This window comes from Orycteropus afer, unplaced genomic scaffold (genome assembly GCF_000298275.1).
Source record: "Orycteropus afer afer isolate SDZICR_OR568_19922 unplaced genomic scaffold, OryAfe1.0 scaffold00363, whole genome shotgun sequence".
In the NCBI taxonomy this organism is placed as follows: Eukaryota; Metazoa; Chordata; class Mammalia; order Tubulidentata; family Orycteropodidae; genus Orycteropus; species Orycteropus afer.
This window is the reverse complement of record NW_006921950.1, coordinates 360,220-381,798: the sequence shown is the minus strand read 5'-3', so window position 1 is coordinate 381,798 and position 21,579 is coordinate 360,220. Positions and strand designations below refer to the sequence as shown.

Below are 21,579 nucleotides of genomic sequence, written 5' to 3'. Positions count from 1 at the left end.
CTGTGAGGATGGAAATGGCTTGTATTGACACCTTCCAATGGTAACCACTATATGTATGTAGCTTTCTCGAACACTTAAAATGAATTACTACCCAAAAAAACATACTCCCATCGAGTTGATTCCAACTCATAGTGATCCCCGTTGGGTTTCTGCAGTGGTAGATCTTTACGGAAGTAGATTGCCGAGTCTTGCTTCCGCGGCATGGCTGGTGGGTTTGAACCACCAACCTTCTGGTTAGCAGTCAGGTGCTTTAGTCACTGTGCTACCAGAGCTCCAACTCTATATGCAACAGTACTGAAAAGAGGTCCAAGGTGTGGTATATCAGAACACTAGCTACACAGAGCTAGTGGGAGCTCTGGTAGCATAGTGGCTAAGACACTTGCCTGCTAACCAGACGGCTGGCGGTTCAAACCCACCAGCCACTCCTCGGAAGGAAGGTTGGGCAATCCTACTTCCATAGTGATACTGCCTCGGAAACCCAAGGAGGGGTCACTATGAGTCGGGGCCGACTCAACGGCACATAACAACAACAACAACAACAACAAGCTACACAGAAGGGACTTGAATGTTTATAGAACCCAATCTGTGAAAGTCATTACTTCCAAGGAGAAGAACAGAAACAGAGAGACACTCTTGGAGAGTTAGTGGTAAAGGGAAAAAATAAAATAAGAATGAGAATTTTAAAGGTCTTGCAGAACTATAAGATCTACAAAATTTAAAATGTTCCATATCTTCCTACTACTGCCTAGTTGAGGAAAATACACTAGTTTTTTTGTTGTTTAAAAATTATCCAATTTTCATAAAAAACTGTACAGATAGTAAATTTTGGAAGTTACAAAAAGAATATTAGCAGTGGGTGGAAAATATACTAGTTTGTAGAAGTTACCAATTTCATTTATGATCATTTTTTTAATGTTCCTACTTTTGTTATAGGAAAAACTGATAAAATATGCAACTGATAGTGAAACAGTAGAACCTGTTATATCCCAGTTGGTGACAGTGCTTTTGAAAGGTTGCCAAGATACAAACTCTCAAGCTCGATTGCTCTGTGGAGAATGTTTAGGAGAGTTGGGGGCAATAGATCCAGGGCGACTAGATTTCTCTACAACTGAAACCCAAGGAAAAGATTTTACCTTTGTGGTAAGTAATGATAATTTGAAATGTCAAGCGTTCTCTGCCCTATGTGATTTCTATATTTCATTTACAAGGAACTAACTATTCAGGTTATTCTTGGTCATAACTTTGCCTAAAACAGATAATATAGGTAACTTCAGAGTTTATAGTACAGACTTTTGGCCAAAAGCACTAAAGCTTGGGATCAGTTTTGTTTTTTGTGTGCTTTTAAAGTTTCCCAATCTAATTATGAGAAATATTTAAAGCCTAATTAATATTACTACTTAAGCACTACTATTAAATAGTATTTTCATGGGAAACTAGTTTTCCAGGGTTTTCTAGTAGTCTCACTGTAAAAAATTTCTGTGGTCAAAGGAGTTTGGGAAATCCATGTAAAACAAAATTAAACAGAACTTTTAATGTATGTTGTGACTCTCCAAAAAGGGGCTATGTTAAAATTATTTCTTGATGCTCCTCTGATGACCAGAGTTTTACAGAATGCAGCTTAGCAAATGCTATGTATATGATTTTCTTTTTAAAAGTTAAAAAACAAATAAACCAAAATGTCACAGTTACCCAAAAGTTGAATGATTTCAATACACTTTAGAAATACCCTATTTTAAAAACCTTAGTTGTTTTTGTTTGTTTGTTTGTTTGTTTTTTAGTATTTTATTGTGGCTTAGGTGGAAGTTTATAAAGCAAATTAGTTTCTCATTCAACAGTTTAGACGTAGATGGTTTTGTAATATTGATTGCAATCCCTTCAATGTGTTATCACTATCTGTACTTCCACCCTGAGTTTCTTGTTTCCATTTGTCGAGCTTTCCTCCTGCCTTTTCCTGTTTTCTGAATTTTGCTTTGGAGCATATACTACCTTTTTGGTCTCATATACGTGAATGTTCTTAGGAGCACGTTCCTCACAGGTGTTACTGTTCATTTTATAGGCCTGCCTGTTGTTTAGCTGTAGGAGTAGGTTCAGTTCTAAGTTTGAAGGTTGCCTAAGAGACAGATTCTTGGGTGTCCCACCAGTCTCTATCAGTAACTGGTCTTTTTCATGAATTTGAATTTTATTCTACATTTTTCTGTCACTCTGTCTGGGACCTTTCATTGTGATCCCAGTCAGAGTTGTTGGTTGTTGTGATAGTCAGTCAACATCTAGTTCTTGTGGTCTCAGGCTTGTGAAGGCTGTAGAGTTTATAGTAAAGTATAATATTAATTAGTAAAGTAATATTAATTTGTGAAGGTTCATGTGATCCATTAGTCCTTTGGACTAATTGTTTCCCTGAATCTTTGGTTTTCTTCATTCTTCTTTGCTGGAGACAGGAAAACACAAATTTGTAACTTAGATGGCTGGTCACAACTTTTAAGACCTTAGTTGCTATTCACTAAAGTAGAATGCAGAACACTGTCTGTGCCAATTACCTAGATGTCCCCCAAAACTATGTTCCCTAGCTCTCAAGCCCAGTAACTCAATATTGTGAGATATTTGATTATGACTAAGAAGTATTCCTGACTGTACCCCCTGTGTATTCTATTATATACATGGATATATTTGTAGAATACACAAATAATGTATGTAGAAATATCTACTGCCAAACCTCTATATGCATGTGGTTGTACTTCCATACACCATCCTACACCTGTTCAGTTTATATGTCTACCTATGTATCCACTCACAAATTACTGCTTGTTATTACTGTTGTTGCAGTATTATATATGTAATTGTACCTACTGTTTTTGTCTTTTACTTTTGGGTACCTCTTAGCGTCTACCATCTAGTTAGTGATTTTTCACTCCCTCCTCACTTCCTTGGTAATCATCAAAGAATGTTTCTTTCCATGTGAAAACCTTTTCTTGACTATTTATCATAGTCATCTCATGCAGTATTTGCCCTTTTGTGATGGACTTATTTTATTCAGCATAATGTCCTCCAGGCTCATCCAAATTGTGAGCTATCTTGCCAATTTTTCATTATTTTTTAATGTTGCTTAGTATTCCATTGTGTATATGTACCACAGTTTGTTGAACCATACATCCACTGATGGGCACTTAAGTTGTTTTTATATTTTTGCTATTGTGAATAATGTTGCAATATGGGTGTTAAAAGACTTAGATTTTGACTTCTTAACTACATATTATATTTTAGCCTTGGTATCAAAGTTAGTTTGAATCTCAATGTCTTAGTTACCTAGTGCTGCTGTAACAAAAACACTATAAGGTGAGTGACTTTAAACAACAGAAATTTATATCCTCACGTTCTGGAGGCCAGTGCTCCATACCAGGGTTTTGGCTGTTGTCTGTTCCTTATGTAGGCCTCTCGCCTAGTTTCTTGTGATTGTTGGTAATGGTGGTGTACTTTTGCTTGTAGAGAGATCTTCACATGGTCTCCTCCCTCTGTGTTTCTGTGTCTATTCTGTTCTCTTCAAAAGACATTACTTAGAAATGATTAGGTTTAAGACCTTATTAACGTAACGAAAGAAAAACCCTATTTACAAACAAGGTCATGTTTACAGGTACAGAGATTAAAATTTCTACTTTTCTTTTGGGGGACACAATTCAGTCCATAATGGTCACTGTTCTTTCCTTTTCTAAGTTAAATTCACTTTGAAACACATTTGGAAGGCACAACATAGCTTGAGGAAATGTATGCCGATTAACTTCACATTTTTTCCTTGTTTCTATTGAGACTGGAGTAGAAGATTTAAACTTTGCTTATGGATTATTGATGGAGTTAACAAGAGCTTACCTAGCATATGCAGATAACAGTCGGGCTCAAGATTCAGCAGCTTATGCCATTCAGGTAAGAGCATATTTAGTCATCATTACCTTTACATTATTAAATTCTAGTAAGAAAGTTATCAATTCTATATGTAAGCCACACCAAACCAATTGTCATGGAGTCATTTGATTCAGATTCATAACAGCCCTATGTATTTCAAAGAACTGTGCTTAGAGGTTTTCTGGTGTGTATGTGTGTGCTTTTATCCTTTATCCATAGGGCTTGTTAATGCCTGTAATTTTTCAGAAGTAGATTGCTAGGTCTTTCTTTCGATGAACCTCTAGGTAGATTAGAACCACCAATTTTGGTTAGAAAATGGTTAGAGTGCTTAATCATTTTTACCACTCAAGAGACTCCACATTCTGTACTTAGGGAATTCATATTTTTTAACAGTCATTTTCATTATGAAAGTAATATAAGTTCATGGTAAAATTTCAAAGAGAACAGAAATATACACTCTTAACAGATTATTATAACCAAAAACTAAGCCCACTGCCATTGCATTGATTCCAATTCATAGTGAACCTGTAAGACAGAGTAGAACTGCCCCATAGGATTTCCAAGGCTGTAAACCTTTGTGGAAGCAGACTACCTCATCTTTCTCCCATGGAACAGCTAGTGGATTCAAACCACTAGCAACCATATGCTTTAACTACTATTTCACCAGAGCTCTTTAACAGATTATTATAGGTATGTTCATAATTTTTCTATGAATATACAGGTATATAGGAGTTATGGTAGCATAGTCCCTAAGGCATTTGACTGTTAACCAGAAGGCTGGTGGTTCAAACCCACCAGTGACTCCTTGCAAAGAAGATTGGGCAATCTACTTCCATAGTGATACTGCCTCGGAAACCCAAGGAGGGGTCGCTATGAGTTAGATCCAACTTGACAACAGTGTTTGGTTTTGGAGTTTATACAGGTATATATCTTTTCTCCACTGAATAAAGAGGTCATATTATTTACTATGTTTCATAAATTGATTTTCTTTTGTACTTAGCTGATCTTAGATAGTTTTCTGTATTAGTATGTGTATCTCTTCAACAACTGAATAATATTTAGTGGTGAGAATATACTATAATTTATTTAAAAAATTTATTTAAGATGTTTAGGTTACATTCAGTGTTTTGCTTTTATAAAAAATGCTTCAGGAAACATACACATATATTTCCAGTCAATTAAGTACATTTATCAATAGTATAAATACCTAGAAATTTAGTTCTGTCTCAGACAAATATAAAGTTTACATTTGGTAGATTTTCTTTTAAAAATTTCATCAGTTTATACTTCTTTGATTACTGTACATATTCTCAAATGTTTAAACCTTTGCCAGTCAAGAAACTAAAACTGACTGGTGTTCATTCCATTTTAATTTGCATTTGTTTACTTATTTATACATTTATTTATTTTGTGAGTTTTCTTTTCATGGCCTTTGCCCATTTTTCTCTTGGCATTTGTTCTGGTTACTGAGTATTGCTCTGACAAGAAAATATACCACAAATGGGATGGCCTTAATGAACAGGAGTTTATTCTTACAATTTGGAGGCTTTAAGTCCAAGTTCAAAATGCCAGGCTCTAGGGATTGGGTGAAAGCCCCTCAACCTTGGGGTCCAGCTCTGCCTCCTGCTGCAAGCCCACTGGAGCTAGAGGTGTTTCTTCCCTCAGACAGCTGCTAGCTGCTGAGGCTGTGAAGCCCCAAGGTTGACAAGTAAAAAGGCACAGTCCTAATGTTACCAAACCACACGGCAGGCCATTAACTTAAGTCCATTGTAAGTCCTAAGGTCAGCAGAGCACAGCAGGCTGCTGAGCAATGACACGGCTACATGCAGGGTCCAAGCGTGCCATAAGCTAGAGACCATTTCCAAGGCTTCTCCTTATAATACAGGAAGCAGACTATATCCTAAAGGCAGCTATTCAGCTGCTTGTGGTAGATCACACCATGGAGTTGATTGCGAGTCTCATCCTGGGGAATAACTACCACCAGCTGCCCAGCCACTCAACCAGGCCCAGCCAAAAACATAACCACCACAGCATTGATCTGTGTTTTATTGATAATCAATTTGGAGATGATGCAAGTAAGCTTTTTGTCTATCCACTGTGTATTAGCTATTTTTTCCAGTATAACTTTTTTTGCCCTTTAACATAGTATTATTTTTATTAAAATTTTATGTGTTTTTTGAGTATTTGGTCTAGAATTCATGGTGAGTGATCTGGGCTAGAGATATAAATTTGGAGGCTTTATGTAAAGATGGTATTTAAAACCAAGAGTCTGGATGAAGGGATCAAGGGAGAAAGTGTAGGTAAAAAGAAACAGTGATTGAGCCCTGGACAATGATACATGAGGCAGAAGAGGAAGGAACAAGCAAAGAAATTGAGAAGGAGCTGCCAATAAGGAAGGAGAGCGTGGTATTCTGGAAGCCAGGTAATGAAAGTGTTTCAAGAAGAGTGATCACTTATATTAAGTGCTGATCACAAGTACAATATCAAGGATTGAGATTTGTCTGTTGGCTATGCATAGAACACAGACATCACAGTGACCTTGACAAGAACTTTTCACTGAAGTGTTGTTGTTAGGTGTCATCAAGTCAGATCCGACTCATAGTGATTCTACGTACAGCAGAAGGAAACACTGCCCAGTCCTGTGCCATCCTTATAGTCATTGCTATGCTTGAGCCCACTGTCACAGCCACTGTGTGAATCCATCTCTTTGAGGGCCTTTCCCTTTTTCACTGACCCTATACTTTACCAAGCATGGTATCCTTTTCCAGGGACTGATCTCTCCTGATAACATGACCAAACTGTGAGACACACAGTCTGGCCATTCTTGTGTCTAAGGAATATTCCGGCTGTACTTCTTCTAAGACAGATTTGTTTGTTCTTCTGGCAGTCCAGGATATATTCAGTATTCTCCATCAACACCGTAAGTCAAAGGTATCAGTTCTTTGGTCTTCCTTATTCATTGTCCACCTTTCACATGCATATGAGGTGATTGGAAAAAGCATGGCTTGGTTCAGGCCCACCACTTCTTCAAGTAGAAGTGAAGTGTTGAAAGCCTTATTAAGGAAAAAGAGGAATTAGAGCAATCACAGACAATGCTTTAGAGGAGTGTTGCTGTCAAGGGAAACAGAAGGATGGGATAGTAGTTGGGGAGGAAAGGAATTAGATGGGAAAAATAACAGCATGTTATGTTGCTGACAACAGTTTAAGGGGCAAAAGAGATGAGGCAGAAAGAGTACTAATAGTATTTTTACATAGGCAAAAGGGTATGGGATATAATGAACAAGTCGACTATAGTAAAAAAGGGGTTGTTGTTATTATTGTTATGTGCCATCAAGTTGGCCCTGACTCATAGCGACCCCTCCTTGGGTTTCCCAGGCAGTATCACTATGGAAGTAGATTGCCCAACCTTCCTTCTGAGGAGTGGCTGGTGGGTTTGAACCGCCAGCCTTCTGGTTAGCAGTCAAGTGCCTTAGGCACTATGCTACCTGAGCTCTTGAAAAAGGGGTAGCCTTAATTAAAAGCAGGGACAATTCATCTGTAGTAACATGAAAGCAAGCAAAGAATATGGGAACTGGTGTTCCTAGTCTGTGCAGATGTAAGTGTTGGAATTGTGGAGGTATCTTCTGGTTGTTTCTTTTTTTTTTTCCTCAGTGAACTAGGAAGCAAGATCAACAACTCTGAGTATATTAGGGGTTTTTTTGGGTAGAAATAAGCACAGCAAAATGCACTCCCATTCCACAGTTTCTAAACGTAGTAACAGTAACATTGGTTAAATTATTCACATTGTGTCAACATTCTTGTTAATTCTGTTCTAGTTGTTTCATTTCCATTTCCTTAATCTTCCAGCTGCCAACCTTCTCATCTGTTTTATATTAACTATTACCCTTTGGGATACACACACACACACACACACACATTTTTAAAGTAATGTAACCTTAAGGATGACAATCTTTACTCTTGGACTAAACTGTTACTTAGTTTAAAGATGAATACAAGGGAAGCACTTGTCATGCCAAGAAGTTTTTTTTTTTAATTCATTTTATTGAAATATAATTTATGTACAGTGAAATACACAAAACTAAAGTGATATGGGTCAATGCATTTTTTTTTTTTTTTTTGCCATGTTCCCGCCCCTCCCCGCCAACCTGTGGTAACCAACAAAGAAGGTTTCCTTCCGTATATAAACCTTTCCTTGACTTTTTACAATAATGAACTAATACTATATTTGCCCTTCTGTGATTATTTCACTCAGCATAATGTCCTATAAGTTCATCTGTGTTATATGATGTTTTGCAGATTCTACATTATTATTTAATGTTGCATAGTATTCCACTGTGTGTATGTACTGTAGTTTAGTTATCTTTTCTTCTGTTGATGTGCATATAGGTTATTTCCATCTTTTTTGCTGTTGTAAATAGTGCTGCGATGAACATGAGTGTACATGTGTCTCTTGTCTTGGTTCTCACTTCTTTAGGATATACTAGTAATGGGATTGCTGGGTCAAATGATATTTCTAATTCCAGCTTTTTAAGAAATCACCATACTGTTTTCTACAGTGGTTGTATCATTTGACAGTCTTACCAGTAGTGTATGAGAGTCCCAGTCTTTCCACATCCTAGCCAGCATTTGTTATTTTCTGTCTTATTGAGACATGGTATCTCTTTGTTGTTTAGATTTGCATTTCTCTGATGCAATGATTTTTTTGTGTGTTTGGCTAATGATTATGAGCATTTCTTCATGTATTTGCTGGCTGCCTGAATATCCTCTTTGGTGAAGTGTCTATTCATGTCTTCTGCCCATTTTTAATTGGATTGTTAATCTTTTTTTTGTTGTTGGGATGTTGGACTTTTCTATAAATTTTAGAGATAAGTAGATAAGTCACTTGTCAGATATGTAATTATCGACAAGTATGAATTAGTTGCCGTCATTTTGTTATGTGCTTTTTCGTGGTGTTGATTTCTACGTTCCATATAATTTTTTTGTGCTGAGCTCATTTGTTTATGAATCATGCTACCACTTCCTTAATTGCTATTCTTTTAGTATTTGGTAAATATTTATGTTGGTCCTCTTTTTTAATTTTGATGTGAAGGTTTATCATTTTTCTTTGAGCTGTGATTTATAATTTTCTTCCCAAGTTTAGAACAGTTCATTCTATCTTGTAGTTGTCTTGACTTCCCTACCATTTAGAAGTTCTATAACTACACAGTTTTTTCCCTCTTTTTGGTTTGTAGTTGTCCTCATTTGTCAGATGATGTCTCTGGTTCCCTGTTTATAATCTTGTAGGCTTATTTACTTTGGATACTTCTGTAACTGCGTTGGTTTCTGGGTTATGTCATCATGTGTGTTAATGGTTGGTTGTTGTTTGCTGTTGTTGGTTCTCTGTCCAAAGGACTCCCTTTTTCATCTCTTGTAAGTTTGGTATGGTTTTAATAAATTCCCTTAGTTTCTGCTTATCTGAAAATGTCCTAATTTCACTATCATATTTGAGGGATAGTTTTGCTGGGTATATAATTCTTGGCTGGAAATTTTTCTCTTTCAAGGTTTTATAGCATCCCACTTTCTTCTCGCCTTCATTGTTTCTGCCAAGAAATTCAAGCTTAGTCTTATTGGTTGCCCCTTGTAGGTAACTTTTCATTTTTCCTGTGCTACTTTCAGGATTCTTTCTTTCTGTTTGGTTTTGGTGACTTTGATGATGATATGTCTTGGTGATTTTCTTTTGGGGTCTATCCCATTGGGGTTCTTTGGACTTCTTGAATGGATATATTCTCATTTTTCCTCATACCAGGAAAATTCTCTTCTAACAAGTCTTTGACAATTTTCTCTGTGGTTTTAGTTTTCTCTTCCTGTTCTGGAATTCCAATGACATGTAGGTTTTTCCTTTTAATGGTATCCCACATGAACCTTAGGCTTTCTTCATTTTGTTTTGATCTTTTTTCCTGATTGATCCCTTTCCAAAGAGGTATTCAGGTATTTGCCTTCAATCTCACTAATTCTGTTTTCCATTGATTGAATTCTACTCTTTTGCCCATTTAATGTGTCATCTATTTCTGAAAATTTGGTATTAATCTTCTTGATTTCTGTGTGTAGATTTTGTTTCATTTCTAATTTTTCATTTATTTTGCCATTTGGTTCTTGTATTGTCTTTTGAAATTGTTCTAGGATTTTGTCTGTGTTTTCCTTAATTTTGTCAGTGTTTTCCTTGATCTATCTATCAATTCGTTGAAGGTACCTAAATATAATTCTTTTGAATTCCTTATCAGGGAGTTCCAATGCTGCATCTTTTTCAGGACTGTGTTTTGGGTCCCTTGTATCTCCTGCTTTATCTTTCTTGTGTGGACTGTGATTCTCTGTTGTCTCCAAGGCATTGTGACGTTTTTGTGTTTATATTTAATTGGTGATTGTATGTTGGAGTGACTTGCCCATGATTTTCGTTTTCTTTGTATGTTATCTACATAATCAGGGCACTGGGCTGTGCTCCTGTATTCGCTAGTTAGCAGCACTTATGCACTTACTGCCTGTCTCCTTTTCATTGTCTGCCTCACATATGTCCCTACCATCCTTAGAAAATGGAGCCTATTCATAGTTCCCTGGAATCTGCATGAGAATGCTGTCACTTTAAAATCCAAAATGGCCACCACTTGTAAAAATTCAAAATGGCTGTGCCCTTGGTCACTTTAAGTATCCAAAATGGCCGGAGCCTGTAAACATTCAAAATGGCTGCACCCTCAGTCACTTTAAATATCCAAAGTGGCCGCCACTTGTTAACAATCAAAATAGTGGCATGCTCCAGTCAGCCAAAAGTCCACAGCTCAGGTTTTCTTCCAACTTCCTGTTTCCCTTCCTAGTCATCAGCCACCAGCACAGTCATCCCAGTAGCCTCTGGTGACCAGGGCTAATCTTTAGGTCAATTCTCAGGTCCCAGCACCACTTGGGAATATTCAGGCTGTTGGTCCTGTCAGAATAGCTGACAGTCCACTGCTCTGAGTGTCTCCAAAGTCACTGTTTTCATTCAGGTTTTTTCACTAGTTGGCACCTAATCCACTTCTGTATACTTCCTTTCAAAGTTCAGGGCTCCAGGATTATCTTCTGTATCTCTGTCAATTGGTTTCTCTTTTCTTTGTTGAAGATGGTCTGTGTAGCTTGTCTGCCTATTCTGCCATCTTATTGGAAGTCTATAACAAGAAATTTAGAAGACAGGTAGCTGGCCAAGCCAACTGGAAGAGAGATATATCTGTGCCTATTACAAAAAAGGTGATCCAGTAGAATGTGGAAATTATTGAAAAATATCACTAATACCACATACAAGTAAAATTTTTCTGAAAATAATTCAATACTGGTTGCAGCAATACATTGACAGGGAACTTCCAGATAGTCAATCTGGATTCAGAATAGGACATGTTTGAGGGATATCACTGCTGATGTTAGATGGATCTTGGCTAAATGCTGAGAATACCAGAAAGGTGATTACTATGTTTTATTGATTGTGCAAAGTCATTCGACAGTGTGAATCATTACAAATTATGGATAATACTGTGAAAAATATAAGTTTCAGAAAACTCTAACTGTACTTGTGTGACAGACAGGGCTGGCAACTGGAACAGGTCAGGAGGGTGGGGGACAGCCCATGGGTGGTAGGGAACAGTGGCAGACAGGGCCAGTGGCCAGAATAGGTAAGGAGAGCAGGGGACATCCCCCAGATGGCAGGGAGCAGCGGCAGGCTGGGCAGGCAGCTGGAACAGGTAGGGGAAAGCCCAGGAAGTGAGGAGAGTGGTTGGAACAGCTAAAGGAGACAAACTTGTCTGTTGGTTTGTCATACTTTGGTGGCTTGCACATTGCTGTGAGGCTAGAGGCTGTGCCAGCAGGGATGCCCATGATGGAGCGGTTTCAGTGGAGCTTCCAACTGAGACAGATTCTGAAGAAGAAAGTGGCCATCCACTTCTCAAAGAGTTGACCAGTCAAAACCTTATGAATAGTAGTGAAACACTGTCTGATATATTACTGGAAAATTTTATGAATAGCTCTGAAACATGGTCTGATACATTGCAGAAGATGAACCCCTCAGGTCAGAAGGCACTCAAAATATGACTGAGAAAGAGCTGCCTCATCAGAGTACAGCCTACCTTAATGATATGGATAAAGTAGTGTTTTTGGGGCCTCCATTTGCTGAAGTGGCATGACTCAATATGAGCAGAAACAGCTGCAAACATCCATTAATAATTAGAACATGGAATGTACAAAGAATGAATCTAAGAAAATTAGAAGTTGTCAAAAATGAAATAGAATGCATAGAGATTGATATCTTAGGCATTAGTGAACTGAAATGGACTGGTTTTGGCCATTTTGAATCAGACAACCATATGGCCTACTATGCCAGAAATGACAAATCGAAGAGTAATGGCGTGGCATTCATCATCACAAAGAATGTTTCAAGATCTATGCTGAACTACAATGCTGTCAATGATAGAATAATATCCATACGCCTACAAAGAAAGCCAGTTAATACTACTATTATTCCGATTTACAAACCAACTACCAAAGCCAAAGATGAAGAAATTGAAGATTTTTACCAACTTCTGCAGTCTGAAATTGACCAATCATGCAATAAAGATGTGCTGATTATCACTGGTGACTGGACTACAAAGTTTGGAAACAAAAAGAATCACTGGTAGTTGGAAAATTTGGCCTTGGAGATAGAAATAATGCTGGAGATCACATGATAGAATTTTGCAAGACCAACAACTTATTCATTGCAAATACCTTTTTTCAACAACACAAACAGTGATTATACACATGGGCTTCACCAGATGGTGTACTCAGGAATCAGATTGACTACATGTATGGCAAGAGGTGAGGGAGGAGCTCAATATCTTCAGCCAAAACCAGGCCAGGAGCTGAGTGTGGAACAGACCACTAACTGCTCATTTGCAAGTTCAAGTTGAAGTTGAAGACAATTAAAACAAATCCATGAGAGCCAAAGTACAACCTTGATTATATCCCTTCTGAATTTAGAGACCATTTAAAGACTAGATTTGATGCATTGACAGAGGAATTGTGGGATGACATCAAGAACATCATCCATGAGGAAAGCAAAAGGTGTTTAAAAAGACAGGAAAGGAAGAAAAGACCAAAATGGATGTCAAAAGAGACTCTGAAGCTTGCCCTTGAATGGGGAGAAGCTAAAGCAAAGGGAAGAAATAACAAAATAAAAGAGCTGAACAGAAGATTTCAAAGAGCAGCTTGAGAAGACAGAGTCAGTTATTATAATGAAATGTGCAAAGACATGGAGTTGGAAAGCCAAAAGGCATTTCTCAAGTTGAACAAACTGAAGAGTAAATTTAAGCCTCGAGTTGCAATATTGAAAGATTCTATGGGCAATATTTTGAATGATGCAGGAAACTAACTTCAAAAGAAGATGGAAGGAATACACAGAGTCACTGTACAAAAAGAATTGGTTGATGTTTGTCCATTTCAGGAGGTGGCATATGATCAAAAACCAGTGGTATTGAAGGAAGAAGTCAAAGCTGTATTGAAGGAAATGGCAAAAAGCAAGGCTTCAGGAATTGATGGGATACCCACTGAGATGTTTCAACAAATGGATGCTGCACTAAGGGCACTCACTTGGCTATGCCAGGAGATTTGACAAACTGACTGGAAAAGATCCATATTTGTACCCATTCCAAAGAAAGGTGATCCCACAGAATGTGGAAATTATCGAACACTACCAGGAAGTTGTTTACTTGTGTTTTATTGACTATGCAAAAGCATTCGATTGTGTGGATCATAACAAATCGTGGATAACATTGAGAAGAATGGGAATTCCAGAACACTTCATTGTGCTCATGAAGAACTTCTACATAGACCAGGAGGCTGTTGTTTGAACAGAACAAGGGGATACTGCATGGTTTAAAATCAAGAAGGCAGTGTGTCAGGGTTATATCCTTTCACCATACTTATTCAATCTGTATGCTGAACAAATAATCTGAGAAGCTGGACTATATGAAGAAGAACGTGGCATCAGGATTGGAGGAAGACTCATTAACAACCTACTTTATGCAGATGACAGAACTTTGCTCTCTGAAAGTGAGGATGACTTGAAGTACTTACTGATGAAGACTGGAGAATACAGTCTGCAGTATGGATTACATCTCAATATAAAGAAAACAAAAATCCTCATATGGGACCAATAAGCAGCATCATGATAAATAGAGAAAAGATTGAAGTTGTCAAAGACTTCATATTACTTGATTTTACAACCAATACCAATGGAAGCAGCAGTCAAGATATAGACGTCATATAGCATTGGGCAAATCTGCTGCAAATGACCTCTTTCAAGTGCTGAAGAGCAAAGATGTTTCCTTTAAGACTGAGATGCACTTGACACAAGCCATGGTATTTCAAATGCCTCATATGCATGTGAGAACTGGACAATGAAAAAGGAAGACTGAAGAAGAGTTGATGCTTTTGAGTTGTCGTGTTGGCAAAGAATGCTAAAAGTACCATTGACTGCTAAAAGAACTAACAAATCTGTCCTGGAAGAAGTGCAGCTAGATTGCTTCTTAGAAGAAGAATGGCCACCTTTGTGTCACTTACTTTGGTCTTGTTATAAGAAGGGACTGTTCACTAGAGAAGGATATCATGCTTGGCAAAGTGGAGGGACAACGAAAAAGAGGAAGGCCCTCAATGAGATGGATTGACACAGTGGCTGTAACAATGGGATCAGGTATAGCAAGGATCGTGGGGTTGGCATCATGGGATGCAGTGTTTCATTCTGCTGTGCATGAGGTCACTGTGAGTCAGAGATGACTCTATGGCACCTAACAACAGCAACAATTAGTATCAGCATCTGTAGTCCCCCAGAGTGTATTAATTTTATATTGCTACCAAAACAAATTACTATAAACCTTGTAGCTTAAAATGACATAAATCATTATCTTATATTTCTGTAGGTCAGAAATTTGACATGAGTCTTATTAGGCTAAAATCAAGGTGTCACCATACTGAATTCCTTTTTCAGGAGAGGAGGTGATTTTGTTTACTTGCTCATTTGGATTGTAGAAATTAAGTTCCTTATGGCAATAAAATCAGAAGGAAGATGGGGCGATCTACTTCTGTAGCGATACTGCCACGGAAGCCCAAGGAGGGGTCGCGATGAGTCTGGTCAGACTCGAAGGCACATAACAACAAACAACAACATGGCAATAGAACAACTTATTGGTCACTATTTGTCTGAAACAAAAGAGAATAAAAGAAACCTAAAGAGGTCATCATTCTTTTACTGCATGTAAACTGAGAGCTGTTCCCAGACGCTTGATGGCTGCCTCATTCCTTGGCTCATGGCTCCTTTCCTTCATCTCCAAAGCAATGAAGGATTGACTTCTTTTCACATCACATTCCTCTGACCTTTTTCTTCCTTCTCATCTCTCTGATCAGCAGGGAAATATTTTCCACTCATAAAAACTCATGTGATTAGCTTGAATCCAACCAGATAATCCAGGATAATCTGCCCGTCTTTGCTCATTTGGTTAAGGAGAGGGTCAGTGAAAACGAAGGAAACCCTCAATAAAATGGATTGACACAGTAGCTGCAGCAGTGAACTCAAATATACCACTGATGATGAAGATGGCACACGACTGGGCAACGTTTTGTTTTGTTGTACATAAAGTCACCATGAGTCCACACTAACTTAATGGCAACTAACAGTTATATTTCTTCTTGAATGAACTTTGGTAATTTTTGTTTTTCAAGGAATTTGTTCATTTATTTAAGTTGTTTAATTTATTGGCATAAAGTTGTAGTAATCCCTTCCTTTGTCTTTGGGATTTATAGTGATGTTCCCTCTTCTGTTCTTCACATTATTAATTTGTAGATTTATTTTTTTAACCCCACTTCTGGTTATTTTGTCTAGAAGTTTATAGTGATATCTTTTTTTTTTTTTCTTTTTTTTTTGCTTCATTTGATTTTTCTGTTGCTCCCTCCACCCCCATTTTCAGTTTCACTGATGTTCATTCTTCTCCTTTTGGGGGTTTAATTTGCTCTTCTTTTTCTAGTGTCTTAAGACTGATGTTTAAATGATTAGTGTGAGACTTTTTTTTTCTCACATAATATGCTTCAGCTTTATCCCACATATTTTGATTTGTTGTGTTTTTAATTTCATTTAATTAAAAATATTATCTAGTTTCCCTTATGACTTCTTGTTTCTCCTATGGAGTCTTTTGAAGTATGTTATTTAATTTCCAAATATGTGGGACTTTTCCATATATTTTTCTATTCTTGATTTCTATTTTAACTCCATTATAATCAGTGTTCATAATTTGTATTATTTCAGTTGTTTTAAATTCACTGAGGTTTGTTTTTGCTTACAATATGTTTTATTTTATTTTATTATGATTTGGGTGAAGGTTGACAGAGCAAATTCATCTTCCATACAGCAGTTCACATACACTTTGTCTCTTAACATTGACTGCAATTTCCCACAATGCAGTAGCTCTCCTCCCACTTCTTCCCCATAGCCACCTCTTCCCTGTGTTCTTCCCTCCCATGTACTCCTGCCCCTGAGCTGTCTCCCTGTGCATTCACAGCCCTTCTATTCTCCCGTGATTGAACTCTCCAAGGAGTGTATCTATCTAAGGTAAATGTTCAGCTCATCCACCTGTTTTTTGTTTGTCTGGAAGCCATGACAGTGGGTTCAATTCGAGACCTGAAGAGCAGTGAGGGGCCATAGTCTCAGTGGTTCCACCAGGCTCTATCAGACCAGCAAACCTAGTCCTTTATTTTATTTATTTATTTATTTTTATCATTTTGAGTTTTATTCCATATTGTTCTCCCACTCCATCCAGGATTTCCTACATAGATCCCCCTCCAGGTGCTTGACAGTGGTTGCCGGGCACCATCTAGTTCCTCTGGTTTCATAGTCATATAGGCTGAGGATAGCATGGTGTACCAGTCCCTACGACTAATTGTTTCCATGCATCTTTGGTTTTCTTCATTCTTCTTCGCTCTAGACAGGGAGAAACCCCTCATTGCATCTACATGGCCACTTGCAAGCTTTTAAGATCCCAGTTGCTGCTCACCAAAGTAGGATGTGGAACAGTGTTTTTGTGTAGTATGTTATGCCGATTGAGCTTGATGTTCCCTGCGACCATGGTACAGAGCCCACAGGACCAACTACTCGCTCCCTCCAGGTAGCTAGCTGTGGCCAAGAAGTCTCTGCAACTTTGTCCCATGTCAGCTCTACTATATAGAAACATTGTCTGCTAACCTTATACATGGTCATGGGCACACTCCCACCCCACCCCCCGCATAGACATACCTAATTGTTCAGCCTATCCAAGAATATGGTCTATCTTGCAATTGTTTCATGAGCACTTGAAAATGTATTTTGTTATTGAGTAGAGTGTCTATTAGATATAATTGGTTGATAACTCTCTTCAAGTCTTCTATATTTTATCTGTTTTCTGTCTACTTGTTTTATCAATCACTGAGACAGGAGAATTGAAGTCTTCAACTATAATTGTAGATTTGACTTTTCCTTTAAATTCTGTCAGGTTTAGTGTCATGTTTTAAGCTGGTTTTAGGTGCATAGATATGTCTTCTGGAGTAATTGATCCTTTACTATTATATAATATGAGGAATCTGTCTTTAAGTCAAAATACTATGTGTGAGCTTTTAAGCTGGATCATAGGCAATTATAAGGCTTTGCCTGACAGGCCTCATGGGGGAAAGCTGTCTTCCCCAAGCTAGATCTGGTTTACAGTCTATATTGCAGTTTTCTGGAGGGAGTTTCAGTCAAGGACTCAAGCCCACATGGGCCAGCCAAATTCATATGCATATCTGCATGCCTAGCCTTGGTGCCTTCATTGGGAAGCTCCTTATTGACACAGGGCTTACCTGAGGCACTTCCCAGAAATCTCTGTCAATATCAAAGGACTTTGGATGAGATACTTTTCTCCACTCTGATTCAGTGCTTTTCATTCCTAATCCTTCCTCCTTTCCTTTTCCCTGAATCCCCCAGGTCCATAAAAAGGCAGGAAACCTTCTGTTTGGCACTCTTTAGCAGTGAAACAGTTCTTCTCATCTGTGTTGCATGTCACCTGATACTCACCTAGTGTTGTCCAGTGGGAAAAATGGAACACTCGAAGTTGGTGCCTTTTTCTTTTTCTTCTTGCCTTCATTACCACAGTAAATGAATAATGATTGATGATTTGATTTTAATTTTACTTTGGTTGTTTTATTATTGAAATTGACTACCTCAACACCTGACAGCTCAAAAATTGTCTCTCTTTATCTCTGCTAATATTTCTTGTTCTGAAGGCTATATATCTAGTATATTATATTATATTAATATCACAACTTCAGCTTTCTTTTTGATTAGTGTTTACATGGAATCTTTTTTTCTTTTTAACTTTTAATCTGTTTGTTTTAAAGCATGTTAAAAGTGTTGTTTCTTTTGGCTCATACTTTTTTATTCAATCTAATAATCTCTACTTTTAATTTTTTTTAATGCATTTTATTGAAGTATAATTTATGTACAGTGACATACACAAAACTAAAGTGACATGGGTCAATGCATTTTTTTTTTTTTTTTGGCAGTGTTCCCTTCGCTCCTCTTCCACCCCTGCCAACCAACAAAGAAAGTTTCCCTCTGTATATAAACCTTTCCTTGACCCTCCACAACAACAAACTAATATTATATTTGTCCTTCTGTGATTGACTTATTTCACTCAGCATAATGTCCTCCAAGTTATATTATATGGTGTGTTGCAGATCTACATTATTCTTTAGTGCTGCATAGCATCCCAGTATGTGTATGTACCATAGTTTGGTTATCCACTCTTTTGCTGATGGGTACATAGGTTGTTTCCAGTTTTTGCTGTTGTAAATAATGCTGTGATGAACATGAGTGTGCATGTATCTGTTCCCATCCTGGCTCTCACCTCTCTAGGATATATACCTAGTAATGAGATTGCTGGGTCAAATGGTATCTCCAATTTCAGCTTTATAAGGAATCATCATATTGCTTTCCATAGTGGTGTCACTTCACAGTTACACAAGCAGTGTATGAGAGTCCCAATCTCTCCACATCCCCACCAGCATTTGTTATTTTCTGTCTCATTGAATTTTGCCATCATTGCTGAGGTGAGATGGTATATCTCATTGTTGTTTTGATTTACCTCTCTCTGATGGCCAGTAATTGTGAGCATCTTTTCATATATTAGCTGACCACCTGAATGTCCTCCTTGGTGAAGTGTCTTTTCATGTCTTCTGCCCATTTTTCAATTCTTAATTCCTTTGGTGTTGAGACATTGGAGTTTTCCATCAGTCTTAGAGATCAGTCCCTTGCCAGATAAGTAATTATCAGCAAATATGAATTTGTTGCTGTCATTTTTGTCATGTGCTTTTTCATTGTGTCAATTTTTTTGTTCCATATAATCTTCCATGCTGAGCTCGTTATGTTTATGAATCATGTTATCACTTCCTTCATTGCTATTGTTTTAGTATTTGCTGAATATTTATGCTGGTCATCTTTTTTATTTTGATGTGAAAGTTTATGATTTTTCTTTGAGGTTACCGTGTGATTTATAGTTTTCTTCCCAAGTTTAGAACAGTCCATTCTATCTTGTAGTTGTCTTGACTTCCCTACCATCTAGAAGTTCTGTAACAACACAGATGTTTTTTTCCCCCCTCTTTTTGGTTTGTAGTTGTCCTCATTTGTCAGTTAGTATCTCTGGTTCCCTGTTTACAATCTTGTAGGCTTATTTACTTTGGATACTTCCATAGCTGGGTTGGTTTCTGGGTTATGTCATCATGTGTGTTAATGGTCAGTTGTTGTTGGCTGTTGTTGCTTCTCTGTCCAAAGGGCTCCCTTTAGCATCTCTTGTAAGGTTGGTCTGATTTTAACAAATTCCCTTAATTTCTGCTTATCTGGAAATGTCCTAATTTCACCATCATATTTGAGGGACAGTTTTGCTGGGTACATAATTCTTGGTTGGAAATTTTTCTCTTTCAGTGTTTTATATATTCCATTCCACTGTCTTCTTGCCTGCATGGTTTCTGTTGAGAAATATCTGAGCTTAGTCTTATTGGTTGCCCCTTGTAGGTAACTTTTTATTTTTCCCATGCTGCTCTCATGATTCTATCTTTGTCTTTGGTTTTGGTGAATTTGATGATGGTATGTCTTGGTGTTTTTCTCCTGGAGTCTATCCTGTTTGGGGTTCATTAGACTTCCTGAATGGATATATTGTCATCTTTCATCATACCGGGGAAGTTCTCCTCCAACAAATCTTGGTCAGTTTTCTCAGTGGTTTCTTTTTTCTCTTCCAGTTCTGGAATTCCAGTGTTGTTGTTGTTGTTATTTACATAGGTTATTCCTTTTGATGGTACCCACATGAACCATAGGCTTTCTTCATTTTGTTTTGATCTTTTTTCTGATTGATCCTTTTCCAAAGAAAGTATTCAGGTATTTGTCTTCAATCTCATTAATTCTGTCTTCCATTGTATCAATTCTACTCCTTTGCCCTTTCAATGTGTTACCTATTTCTGACAATTTAGTATTACTCTTCTGGATTTCTGTCTGTAGATTTAGAGTCATTTCTAACTTTTCATTAATTTTGTCATTTTGTTCTTGTGTTTTCTTCCAAAATTCTTCTAGGGTTTTGTCTGTGTTTTCCTTGGCCTATCTCTCAATCCTTTGATGATATCTGAATATAATTCTTTTGAATTCCTTATCAGGGAGTTCCAATGCTGCATCTTCCTCAGAGATGTGTTTTGCGTCTGTGTCCTGGTCCCTTGTTTATCCTGCTTTATCGTGCTTCTTTGTGTGGACTGTGATGCTCTGTTGTCTCTGAGGCATTGTGACGTTTTTGTGTTTATATTTAATTGGTGATTATGTGTTGGAGTGACTTGCCCACAATTTTTGTTTTCTTTGTTTTGTTTGTATGTTATCTATACAGGCAGGGTACTGTGCTGTGTTCCTCTATTCACTAGATGACAGCACTTATACACTCACCACCTGTCTCCTTTCCTTTGTCAGCCTCTTATATGTCCTTGCCAACCCTGGCAAACAGACCTTGTTCTTAGGTCCCTGGAATCTGAATGAGAATGCTATCACTTTAAAATCCAAAATGATTGCCACTTGTAAACATTGCAGATGGCTGCACTCTCGGTCACTTTAAATATCCAACATGGCCACCGCTTGTAATCATTCAAAATGGCTGCACCTTCGGTCATTTTAAATATCCAAAATGGCTGCCAAGTTTAAACAATCAAAATGGCTACACCCTCCAGACAGCAGAAAGTCCACAGCTCAGGTTATCTCCCTCCTTGCTGTTTCCCTTCCTAGTCATAGGCCACCAGAGCAGTTGTCCCTGCAGCCCTTGGTGAGCAGGACTGATCGTTAGGTCAATTCTCAGGTCTCAGCACCACTTGGAAGTATTCAGGCTATTGGTCTCGTTAGAGTAGCTGACAGTCCACAGCTCCGACCATTTCTGTACTCACTGTTTTCATTCAGGTTTTTCCACTAGTAGTGCCTATCCACTTCTGTATTGTTGTTGTTGTTGTTGTTTGCCGTCGAGTCAGCCCCAACTCATAGCGTCCCCTCCTTGGGTTTCCGAGGCAGTATCACTACGGAAGTAGGATTGCCCAACCTTCCTTCCAAGGAGTGGCTAGTGGGTTTGAACCACCAGCCTTCTG

General features: G+C 37.9%; 1 protein-coding gene across 1 annotated transcript in view; it reads left to right on the top strand.

Annotated features, from left to right (window-relative positions):
* ATR (ATR serine/threonine kinase) overlaps window positions 1-21,579 on the top strand; it is a 175,477-nt gene that overhangs the window by 57,588 nt on the left and 96,310 nt on the right. The window contains exons 22-23 of the mRNA XM_007952880.2: window positions 934-1,140; window positions 3,799-3,912. Coding sequence (XP_007951071.1) covers window positions 934-1,140; window positions 3,799-3,912 — 321 coding nt within the window. The remainder of the gene's footprint in view (window positions 1-933; window positions 1,141-3,798; window positions 3,913-21,579) is intronic.